General features: G+C 33.5%; 1 protein-coding gene across 3 annotated transcripts; it reads right to left on the minus strand.

Moving 5' to 3' along the window:
- Positions 1-521: 521 nt before the first annotated feature.
- On the minus strand, positions 522-8,690 carry LOC126662499 (bZIP transcription factor 16-like). 3 transcript variants are annotated; one of them, XM_050356354.2, is made up of 13 exons: positions 8,478-8,690; positions 8,185-8,305; positions 8,015-8,071; positions 7,849-7,923; positions 6,906-6,995; positions 6,753-6,812; positions 6,509-6,678; positions 5,726-5,780; positions 3,855-3,897; positions 3,470-3,756; positions 2,462-2,539; positions 2,243-2,368; positions 522-1,020 (listed from the first exon to the last, which is right to left on the minus strand). In XM_050356354.2, the coding sequence occupies exons 2-13, from the start codon at positions 8,260-8,262 to the stop codon at positions 913-915; spliced, it is 1,227 nt and encodes a 408-aa protein (XP_050212311.1). In that variant the 5' UTR covers positions 8,263-8,305; positions 8,478-8,690; the 3' UTR covers positions 522-912. The 3 variants fall into 3 exon arrangements, with proteins under 3 accessions (XP_050212311.1, XP_050212310.1, XP_055962163.1); XM_050356353.2 differs by having other exon boundaries at positions 3,470-3,759; XM_056106188.1 differs by lacking the exon at positions 8,478-8,690 and having other exon boundaries at positions 3,470-3,759; positions 8,177-8,297.
- Positions 8,691-12,177: the final 3,487 nt, after the last annotated feature.

Consider the following 12,177-nt stretch of genomic DNA (forward strand, 5'->3'; position numbering starts at 1 on the left):
AAAATTTGTCATAATAAAATGAATTAAAAAACTAATACTAGATTGATTTCGCGTTGTTGCACTCCCATACGACTGTTTCTTATAATTGAATTCCTTCTATGTCAGCAGAATAGCTATTCCATAAGGAATGGAATAATCATTCTTTAATTTTTGAGAGGAGTACCTATTCCACAAAATTATGAAATAACAATTCTGTGGTATACGTATTCCATGAACCAAAACAAAGAATTTTCATTCTATACGGAATAGTTATTCCATTCCGCACCTATTTCATGAACCAAACATAGCCTAAGAGTTGACGAACTTAACAGATAATGTTATTGTCCAGAGACTCAAAGACCCTCATCTGCTGTTAAATGGCCGAAAAATTGTTTATGGTGAAAACAATTTAACAGTGTCAAAACAGCAAGTTATGACAGATTTCCAAACACCAAAACATGAGACCTATAGACAATCATGTTGCTCCAACTAATTGAATGCATTACTAGCAGCAGATTTATCAACATGAACCTTAAAGAGCATACAACCAACTTCTTCAAATGGTATTAAGCAATAAAATATTCTAGTTGAGACGGTAACTGTCAGCATCTCTGCATCAATAAGTACTTTTTACAGTCTCGACGGAATGACACATCTCTAATCAACCATATTTTTACTTTTTCTTTTCTTCAATACAGACAAGTAAAAAGTTGAATGTAGTTACAGCCCTCTTAAAACGGGGGTATGGCACAAATTTCACATGACCTGCCATTCCATTTCTTCAATAGTTTACAAGTAGAACCAATAAAAACTGTTAGGATGGCATGAGATGAAACAAATCCTAGAATTGTTAGATAAACATCAGACTACAGGCTATGCAAAACAAAGAAAACTCCTGTTGCTAATTGTTAGAGTAACAAGGGTACCTAGGTCCTACTGACCACCTTGTACAATCTCTGTTTGTTCGGTCTTCTTTCGGGTGTCATCGCTCAAATGTTGGTCATTCCTGCTATCTTGCTCGGGAATTTCCCCAAGTTTCTCCTGCAAAAAAGCAACCAAATTTTCTTTAGGAGGCAAAGAATTCAGTTCTTCAAAACACTTGCTACTACCATTAGATCTGCCTCACAACAGCATGCAAACTAATTTGATGTCTCAGCTGTCAGAAAATAGCATAAGATTATAGCATATCCCATTGAACGCAAAGATTTGACTCGTTGTGTACGGAATCCCAGATTGATTTGTTGACCAGGAAATACTCAAACCAAACTAAACAATATTAAATTGAAAATGAGAAAAAAAATAATCAAATGTCCTGCTTTGCCAATACACTTTTTGGATTGAATTACGCAGTTTCGGCGGTAATTCTGTGGTGTGGACAGACTATCGTTAAATGGTAGATTACTAAATCTTCTCTACTATTGACCTACTAAAATAAAATAAAATGCTTAAAAGTCATCTGAATACCACTATTGATAAAATCATACATTCTAATTACCATGTTTCTGTGTGCTACAAAGACGGCTAAAGTTACTGGCATACAAGTATGAAAGCTTTGGGGCATGAGCAATCGCAGTGTTTCAATAAACCTAGATAATATGTTTGAAAGAAGTATGTCAATTTACGATTTCTAAACAAGCACTGTTTAAGAAAATCTAAAGGTCAATTGGGCACATCAATTAAATTCCAACTTTGCTAACAGCAATCTCAAATGTATTCCATGTGGTTGTAAATGTGTATAGGCAGTTTGATTCAGTCAGCAGGTTCAGAGGTAAAAAACACTAATTAAACGAACCAATCAGCAAACTTTTTCAAACTCAACTAGTTTAGAACCATAAATGTAGAGTACTCTTTTGCTTGGTTCAGCATAGCATAGGTGATTATGCACACCCCAAAATAATAGCTTTAAAGTCAGTGCCGTGCATAAAGATCCTCAAAATGTTTAATCAACAGCCCACCCACACTGCGCTGCAAATGAATGCATCTTCAAGCAGAAGTAATTCCTCATTGTTCATAGATCAATCATCAAATTTTCCAAGCTTTAATTCCTTGTTCTGCCAGCAAGTAGACCAGCTACCTTCCAAGCTTTCTAAGGTGTGTATATAAAATGAGCGACAAGCATGGCCACATTACAAGGATCTTATAGATCAGCTAGTCTAATTTTTAATCTATGAGGGGTGTAGGAAAGGTTAGCAACAGAAAGCAGTACAGAAATGAACCAGAGCATCAACGTTAACAAATCAAATCAGGCATTAAAAAAAATCACCTTGAGAGATGCATTCTCTGCAAGAAGTTGCTCATATTCATTTTTTATCCGGTTTACTTCTGATCTCAAATTGACATTTTCTTCTTTTAAAGCATCGGCTCGCAGGGCCAGCTCATCACATTCAGCCTGATGCACAAGCACGGATGCCACCCAATGATTCACAAAAAGGCGCGTAGAAGATAGCTACACAGCATAACATTTTGAAGAATACTGCATTACCTGTTTACGCAACCTAGAACGGCGAGCGGATTCTCTGTTTGATTGCTTTCTCCTTTGTCTCTTTAGCTCTCTTTCATCCTACAGAATAAGTGAATCAACAGTAAATTAGTGAATGATCATACAAATAGAAAAGTTCAACTCTCAAAATGACCTTCAAAAGATATGCTTCTGTCATTCAAATTGAATCTTGCTTCATTTATAGAGATGATAGTAACTACTTTTGACGAAAAGTGACAAATTATTGAGAATAAAAATAATAAACTTTTCATCCTTAATGTAAGGCTTAAAATAGAACACAGGCTAATTTTTTAAAAGGAATTATAGGGTAAATCTACGATTGCTTAAAGGAAGAAAAGAACAATTTCCATCAAGTCTAATAGCTTGTAGCCTTGTAAGTAAAATGAATTTGTTATAGTAAATATCAATACTCTTAACTAAGTCTACTGCTCATAATATTAGCAATTTAGCTAGGAACATCAACAGTTCTCAATTTTGTTACCTTAGATAGAAAGCCTAAATGAAGAATATGTGGAACAATCCATTTATTGTGCCAACTTATGAATCATTTAAAGAACTGAGCCGCGACAAAAAAATTGCAAAAGTATGCACTATAAGAATAGAAAATGCATAAATGCAGTACCACCTTACAAAATGACATGCAGCTAAAAATACTTTATATAATTAATTAACCCCTCGCCTAAAGTCGCATGCATTGAAGAGATCTAGAGAAACTATGATCCCAACACATCCTTTTTTTTACTCTAGCATCATATGAAAGCATCACTAACAACTTGTAAAAACATTACAATCTCATAAAGCAAGGTAGATGTTACTTCACAATTAAATTGTTAATCAGCAGTAGCACATTATTAGCCATGTGTAAAAGCTTTAAATTCACAATATTTGGAGTAAATAGACAAAAAAAAAAATGAACAATTCTAATAATTGTTTTTTGAACACTAATATTTTCAATGATTTGAAACCACCAATGCGTGGAAAAAGATATACCTGAAGCCAAAGCTGTGATTGAACAGCATCCCGTGATCCAGTAGAGACCATCCCTCCTGCAACTTGGCTAGGAGGAACCTTTCCTCGGATTGAAGGGATAGTAGATGAAGTCGGGGTTCCCCAGTATTCCATTCCAATATTTAAGTTTGTTGTTGGACCAGGTAGCGCTCCTGGGGCACCGGTAGCAGGTATTGGCACAATTGCCATAGTCTGGTTCATGATTGTGTTAGGTATACCCTGCCCTCCATTCTGAGGACCATGTGCAGAACCACCATTCTGAGATGCATCTGCTGTAAAATACAGAGTAAAGAAAAATCTTCATTAATGAAAATGCAATTACTAACATAGCAACTCACTGGTTCTAGAAAATCGTAACAAACAAAACCTTCTAATGAATCTTGCCGTCCACCTGACTTCATTTGCGAGTCCTACAAAGATTAAGAGAATCAAACATCTGGAAATGATTTCATAAAAGTAAGATTGGATATTACATATGGCACTGCCTTATTACAATGCTTTTGAATTTTGCTTTCACTAATTTTTCATAAACATTTCTATAAGTGCTTTTAGGAACCATATGTATTAATTCTTTTTTCCCAACCCATGGTTTTAAGCAAAACATTTGTCCAAATTAAAAAACTAAAATGCAAAAGCAGGTTCATAAACAAATGCCAAAAGGACTGCAGTCATCCTTTTGAAAAGATATTCTGAATGGAGAACGCTTTCAATATCTTGAAGAATGACTGATCGTTTTTATCAATAAAATACAATTCAGGAATTTAACAGAGCGATGCTCAAAACCAGCATAGATAGATCGATTACACAGGTTATCACCAAGGTCAGATAACAGTAGGCTAGATAGGATATTTCTTAGTCTTATCATTTCCTACCGGCTTAAACACATGCCCAGCATTTCACATGTAGTTTCTTGCCTAGTACAGACAGGGAGAAACAGTTCAGAATAAATAATACTCCCTCCATTTCATAAAGATAGGCAAAATAGAATTTGCATAAGAATTAAGAAATAATGGTTAAAGTAGTTATATTTTGTTAACTACCAATAATAACCTTAATTTAATTATTTAAATATTTTAAATATTATTAATTTATATTATGGGAAAGGTAATTATTGTGTTGGAATTGTATTTAAATTTTGAAAAAATAAGTTTGTTATTAATTTTTATATTGTATAAAGTGATAATTAATGATTTATAGAATATAACAAAAGTGGTTGAAATTAACGAAGGTTAATATTGGTATTTCATGTTGATTATTCAAATTCATATGGCAACTTTGCCTATATTTTAGGACGCCCATAATAGCCATTTTGCCTATCTTTGTGGGACGAAGGGAGTAATTTTGTCACTCATGTCTGTGGAGAAGTGCATCATACATGTAATGAACAAAAAATATTTATTTTATGTTGCGTGATTATATGAGAGAAGTCACAGGAAATAATCGTGCTGCAAGGCAACCAAAATGGGAATACATGTGGTACCCAGCAATTCAGAAGTTATATTAGTAACTGGCCTAGAGACCTTTTCCAGACATATTCCTGAACTAGTTGGTAAATTATAAATACCATTTTCCTCAATTTTACCCAGCTTAAAGCCCTAATCTTTAGAAAAATCTGAAGTCACTATACCTTGAGCACTTTCCCCGCCCACATCATTCTTGGTATGTCCCTCACTTATCTCCCAAAACTTCAGTGCGCTCACCATCTGGGTGCAGTGCGCGCATCACTAAACCATCTCCAACTCTTTTAACTGTTTCTCAGGCCATTTCCATTTCCTTTCAGACATATATTCTGTGTGCTCATTATGTCAAGAAATTTCAACTTGTCTAACCACGCATTGACTTCTAGTTCTAACTACACTGTAAATCAGCATATACAAGAATTGGTTCTACTTCCAATCAGTAACAACTATGACCATTGACTAATCCATTTGTTCCTTGGTGAGAAAAATCAATGACAGTAAAGAACATTTAGAAAAGAAGCTAACATGGACTCTTGACAAAATTTCTTGTTCAAACAGCAATAAAATGACCAAACTACTCCACAAGTAATAAACGTCATGAAACTAAGCTAATAAACGAAAACATAACGAAAAAGTTCCTAGCAGAATTAAGGGACTATTATGAGTAAGGAAATATTATTAAACTACAAAATCCACATTTAAAGCGACCGATGAAAAAAACAAGGACAGAAGCTTGAATTTATATTATATAAAATAAATGCAGCAGCATTGTTCTTACATTCTGAGAATTTGCATCACTTCCTTCACTTGTGCCTTCACTTGTACTCTCGGCACTGCATATTCAAGAGTGATTCCTAAATCATTAACTGTATTTGGTTATATTACTACCGCAAAACAACACAAAATAAAAATGTATTCATAACCACTATATGTAACAATCAGAAGTTGTAATAGTAAGAAAAATTACAAAAAGGCACAAATCTGCAAGTATGTGCAGTTTGATCCTCTCTACTCATCGGTACCATAAACACTACAAATAGACAACTTTAAAAGATAGCAAACAAAGGAGAGCATAAACTATTTCAGTATCTTGAAGTGTACTTTTACTGGTCCAACTACCCGGCCTACCCATCGAAAACCATTTTTTGGCTTGGGCATTAAAACAAATCCAATCAGTCTGGCAGCCTAGCTAAATCCTTTTTTTTTTGCATTAAAGTGAATTCCATATGTACGACATAGATTTTAGTAAAAACATTTTTAATTTGTAAAGATATTCTTTTACATATGAAAACAGGGTATAGGTAATGGGCTTTCAGACACAAGCCTGATGACTCTCGCATTCAGTTGGATCTGGCCGCGTCACCTGTTAGCATTTTGGTAATACATTTATATATAAATGATAGTGAAAACTCTGGCTAAAGTAAGTAGCTTTAGTCCTGACCAATCTTTATGGTTACATATGCTAAACTACCCTCCTTGGTTCAGTTGGATTCATCAAAAAGTTCATACAACAAGAAATGCTATAACCGCCTACCAACATATAGTATAATAATAATATTACCTTTTAGAATAAGCTCCATTGGCAGATGCTCCAGATGTTTTACCAGGCTCATTAATCTTCCCCGTAATCATGTTTAAACTGCCCAAACTCCCTTTGGATCTTTTAATGGGCAATTTTTCCTTCACATCGGATGGCTTCCCATCTGTCTCTGCATGACCAGGAGTATATCCCTACACCATATTACTTAAAATTAATTTCTACAAAGGCGTATGCACAAAGATAAGTCCTGAGTAGCAGAACTCACAGATGCCTCAGCGATACCATTTGGAGAAGGCATTGCAAAGGGACTAAAGGGATAAGATCCCTACATGGCATTGGAAAAAGGTTATATTTGGGCGCAATCCAAAATTTGAAGATAATGAAACAAATTTAAAGGCTTGAAAAAGAAACAAGATACCGGAGGAATAGATGGATGAGCGTATATACCACCATGGGGATACATGGCAACATATGGATGCGGAGGGGTACCATAGGGAGGCATAATATGCTGCAATTAAAAAATGTGTATTAATACTATGTAAAATTACTGAACAGGCGGAACAAGAACAAAGAAATGAGAACTGTCAAATAACCAATTCACCCAAAATCTCAATTTGTTAAGTAGGACTCCGACATTTATTATATCGTTATCTTTAACACACCCACATACGTGAATGCCCATTATTGGAACATGAACAAATACAAAATTATTTTATTTTGAACATTTAATTAATCGAATGGGGGTTGTCAATGATCAAACTCCACCAAACCTTTCGACCATAGAAGCTCTCAAATAAATAATTCACCTAAAATTTTAAGCTTTTAGGTGAGGTTCCAACATTATTATGTATAATTCCTATAATCAGAACCAAAATTGAAAGAGTTTAAGCACTTGAAAATTGCAATAAGAAGAGCACCACATTAAATAACTACCAAAGCAAGATGAGACTAACACAATATTATGCAACCTACGGTACCTTCTTTCGACAAGAGCATCTAGGAAATTTCATGAGTATGTTAAGTCAGAATTAAACTTAAAACATTACATATCAAAGATCAAACCATGGAAAAACTAAGAATTTTAGATATAAAGCACATGTTAGAGTAATATAAAGTTGCACATACAAAGGAAAATGTGCTAATTCAATGGCATTTTCAAATGATTATCTAAAAAAAATATAAAATAAAATGATTCTCAACTAGTGCTCAATTACCACCTTTATTATGAAAAGAAAAGAAAAGAAATAGCATATTTAGTATAAAATATTAAATCAAATTAAGCAATTTCACATGCTTACATGCATTAGATTCACTGAGGATTAATGCATAAATCTTAAGCTGCAATTCAAAGTTCTGAGTACCTGAACCCCCCACATATATGGGTGAGCTTGAGGGCTCGAAGCCAAGAATCCATGCGGAGGTATATGAGAATATGTCTGTTAAAGAAAGAATCAGAGAGTATAATAAATCCAGTCGTACTTCTTCATTATTTTTCTAGCCAAAAAAAAGTAAAATTATTTACAGAACCTGAAATCCTGTCCAGTCAGGATTTACAGTTGCAGTGCTGGTGGTTGAAGGTTGCTCCTGAAAAGAACAAAACTAAAGCTGTTCACCGCGGGCAGGCAAAGTTTACATACATTACAAAAGTAATGCAATTTCAAAAAAGAAAAAGAAAAAAAAAACACACACAAGTAGACCTGCGCGGTGGTAGCAGCAGGAGGTGGGGTCTTAGCCTCTTTCTCTTTAGGTGTTTTATCAATCTCACTGCTTCCCATTGTAATCAAAATTACGGAATTTTAAATAATACCTTCAACCATCCTACACACACAGTGTTACCAAATCCACATTATAACCTACATAACATAATATAAACAATACCAGAAGTATCACAGTTACACAATAATTTGACCTGGAGAACACAAAAACCCTAATTATGCATAAAATCATTAAAAATAAGCATAGCTGAAAATTGAGGAAAAAGAAAAATGACCAATTTAGAACATTTATACGGGCAAATCGAATCTTGATCCGGTGCAGAAGAGAGGAATCCAACCAACAGATGAAAAAGTGCTCCAATGGAGGGTTAATTGTGCATTTTGAGAGATCAGAAATTAGGGTTTGCGTTTGATGAAGTTAGATTTTGCCGTGGGTCTGTCGTACTGTAGTCGCTGGAGCGGAGAAAAAACAAATCAATTTACAATCTTATTTGGCCAAACACATATTTGGGTCCCTGCACTATCATTTTTTTCCAACTTAAGTCCCTGAACTATAAAACATTTAAAATAAGTCCCTGCACTATTAAAAGTCTCTGATTTAAGTCCCTCCGTGTCATTCCGTTAGAGAGTGAGATACAAACGCTTGACTCTGAGATTGGTTGTAGTTAAAATTTATGAAATTAAAATTTTGAGTCCCTACACTATAATTTTTTTGCCATTTGAGTCCTTGCACTATAATTTTTTTGCCATTTGAGTCCTTGCACTATAAATCTAACTTAAATTTTTAATTACTCAAAATTGATTAATTCAAAATAAATTTATTTATTTAAATTAAAATAAATATTTTTAAAAATATGATATTTTAAAGATTGCGAGGTAGACGAACTGTTTTTTAATATATTTAATTTTTTATAAAAATAAAAAATTAATTATATAAAATAAAAAATTATTTTTATTTAATTAAATTAATAAATTTTAAATAATTAAAATTTTAAATTAAAATGAATTTTTTTTATTAATGGTCGGAGATGATTCTAGCTTTGGAAATGCTAAAAAAAATTAATAACATTAAAAAATAAAATAAAATAAAAATTTTATTAATATTATTTAAATTATGTGATAGAAAGACTTAAAATTGATGTTTCTAATAGTGTAAGGACCCAATTTGGAAAAAAATGATAGTGCAGAGACCAAAATAGCATTTTTGATATATAATTGTTAACGTCATCCACATTCCGTTAACTTGCGCAATGATAGGGACTTAAAATAGATGTTTTTGATAGTGTAGGGACTTATTTTAAACGTTTTATAGTTCAGGGACTTAAATTGGAAAAGAGTAATAGTGCAGGGACCTAAATATGTGTTTGGCCATCTTATTTGTCTTTCCGGCATATACATCTTATTTTTAGGCGACTTATGATTATTTTATTTTTCTTAAAAAATAGTAATATAATTCATCTCACCATAAAATAAACTAAATTTTAAAAATAAATCGGATAAACTATGATTATGTAAAATTAATGATAATAAAAAAATGTGTTATTGTTATGTTTACATTTTTTTTGGCTAAATGTTGTAAAAAGGCCAAACCTTTCACAAAAGTTTCACAAAAATGCTGACCTTTCAATTTTGTCGATTTTGGCCAAAAACTGATTATTTGGTTTCACAAAAGTCCTGACCTTTCAATATTTGGCATGGCACATAGACGTCACATAGGCAAATTGAAATCAAATTGAGAGTTGGCCACAATTGAAACCAAATAATTTGTTTTTGGCCAAAATTGACAAAATTGAAAGGTCAGAACTTTTGTGAAACTTTTATAAAAGGTTTGGCCTTTTTACGACATTTGACTTTTTTTTTTTGCCAAAACTAAAATATGATTAGATAATGGAGCCATTTTTGATTGGATTTGAAAGTATATTTTTCAAAAATCAACAACTTTTTGGATTAAAGTTAGAACTGTTTATGGGCTTGGATTCCGTCCAAACTCGGTTATTAGGGTCGGGGTTGGACAATAATTTTACGTTCCAAATCCGGTCTGAGCCCGACCCCGAAAAAACCTACTACTTAATGGGCAGACTCGGATTTTCATTTTTAAAAAATTTACATGTAAATGTGTTTGAGCGCAAAAATATAGTGTTAGGCCTGATTTGGATAGAAAATGTAAAGTCCGGATCGGACTTGGTTTTATATAAAAAATTGAAAATCTCGGTCCATGAACAGGTATAATTAAAGTAGAAATTAAAGTGAAATAAATTTAATTTTCTTTGATATATACTAAAATATATTTTTTTTAATTTTAATAAGAAAGTAAAAAAATAAAACATATCAAATTATGAATCAAATGTAGATAAATAATAGTAAAAGATATAATTCAACTATTTGCACACTCCTAAATATGCATAAACAATTTTAAAGAAAATTAAGGTTAGATTCTTCAGCCAATTGTTGAAAACGAGTGAAGAAACCTCTAAATAGGGGTGAGCAAACGGTTAAAACCGAATAATCGAACCGAATCAAATTGAATTAATCAAACTGAAATATAATTTAAAAATACGGTTCGGTTGCACACTCCTAAATCTTTAATGCGAAAATCACTGCCGCTATTTCTAGATCATGTGTTGGATAATTAACTTCATGCTTTTTCAACTGGCGAGAAGCATATGCTATAACTCGTCCATGTTGCATTAGTACACATCCTAACCTGATTCTAAAAGCATCACAAATAGACTGTAAGTCCATCACTACCTTCTGGTAATGCCAGAACTAGAGTTGTTATCAAACACTCCTTCAACTTCTGAAAACTTGCTTCACATTGATCAGTCTAGACAAACTTCGTACTTTTCTGAGTTGGCTTGGTTAATGGTGCAGACAGTTTAGAGAAGTCTTGCACAAATCGTCTATAATAACCGGCTAATCCTAAAAACGACGAATTTCTGTCACAAAACTTGGTCTCTTCCAATCCATCACTGCTTCAATCTTTTTAGGATCAACCTTAATCCCACTTTGAGATACAACATGTCCTACAAATGCTACTTCTTCTAACCAGAATTCACATTTTGAGAACTTAGCATAAAGCTGATGATCTCTCAAAGTTTGTAACACAATCCTTAAGTGTTGCGCACACTCCTCCTCCTTGCGTGAATAGATTAAGATGTCATCAATGAACATTATCACGAATTAATCTAGAAACAGTTTAAATATCCGATTTATCAAATTCATGAAAGCTGCTGGTGCATTCGTCAATCCAAACGACATCACCAGAAATTCATAATGACCATATCTCGTCCTGAATGTAGTCTTTGGTATATCATCACTTTTGATCTTCAACTAATGATAACCAGACCTTAAATTAATCTTTGAAAAGTACCTCGCTCCTTGAAATTGATCGAATAAATCGTCAATTCTGGGTAAAGGATACTTATTCTTGATTGTAACCTTATTGAGTTCTCGGTAATCTATACAGAGTCTCATTTTTCCATCTTTCTTCTTTACGAACAATACCGGTGCACCCCAAGGTGATACACTTCGTCGAATGAATGCATGATTAATTAATTCTCCCAATTGATCTTTCAACTCCTTCAGTTCTGCTGGTGCCATCTGATACGGAGGTATCAATATTGGACTTATACCAGGAACTAGATCAATACAGATTCAATCTCTCGATCTGATGGTAATCCATGTAACTCTTCTGGAAAAACATCAGAATATTGCGACACCGCCGGTATATTATGCACACTACCACTTCCTTCTGAACATCTCGTACTAAAGCTATAAATCCTTGGCATCCATTACTTATCATCTTTCTCGCTTTCAAAGCCGAGATTAAACTCTTTGAGGTTTCTAACTTCTCACCCTAAATAGAGCTTAGTTCGGTTCCAGGTGTATGGAACGTCACTATCTTCTTTTGACAATCCACTTTCACATAATGTTGCGCTAACCAATCCATTCTTGATACAACATCAAACTCCAAAA

This window comes from Mercurialis annua, linkage group LG1-X (genome assembly GCF_937616625.2).
Source record: "Mercurialis annua linkage group LG1-X, ddMerAnnu1.2, whole genome shotgun sequence".
Taxonomy (NCBI): domain Eukaryota; kingdom Viridiplantae; phylum Streptophyta; class Magnoliopsida; order Malpighiales; family Euphorbiaceae; genus Mercurialis; species Mercurialis annua.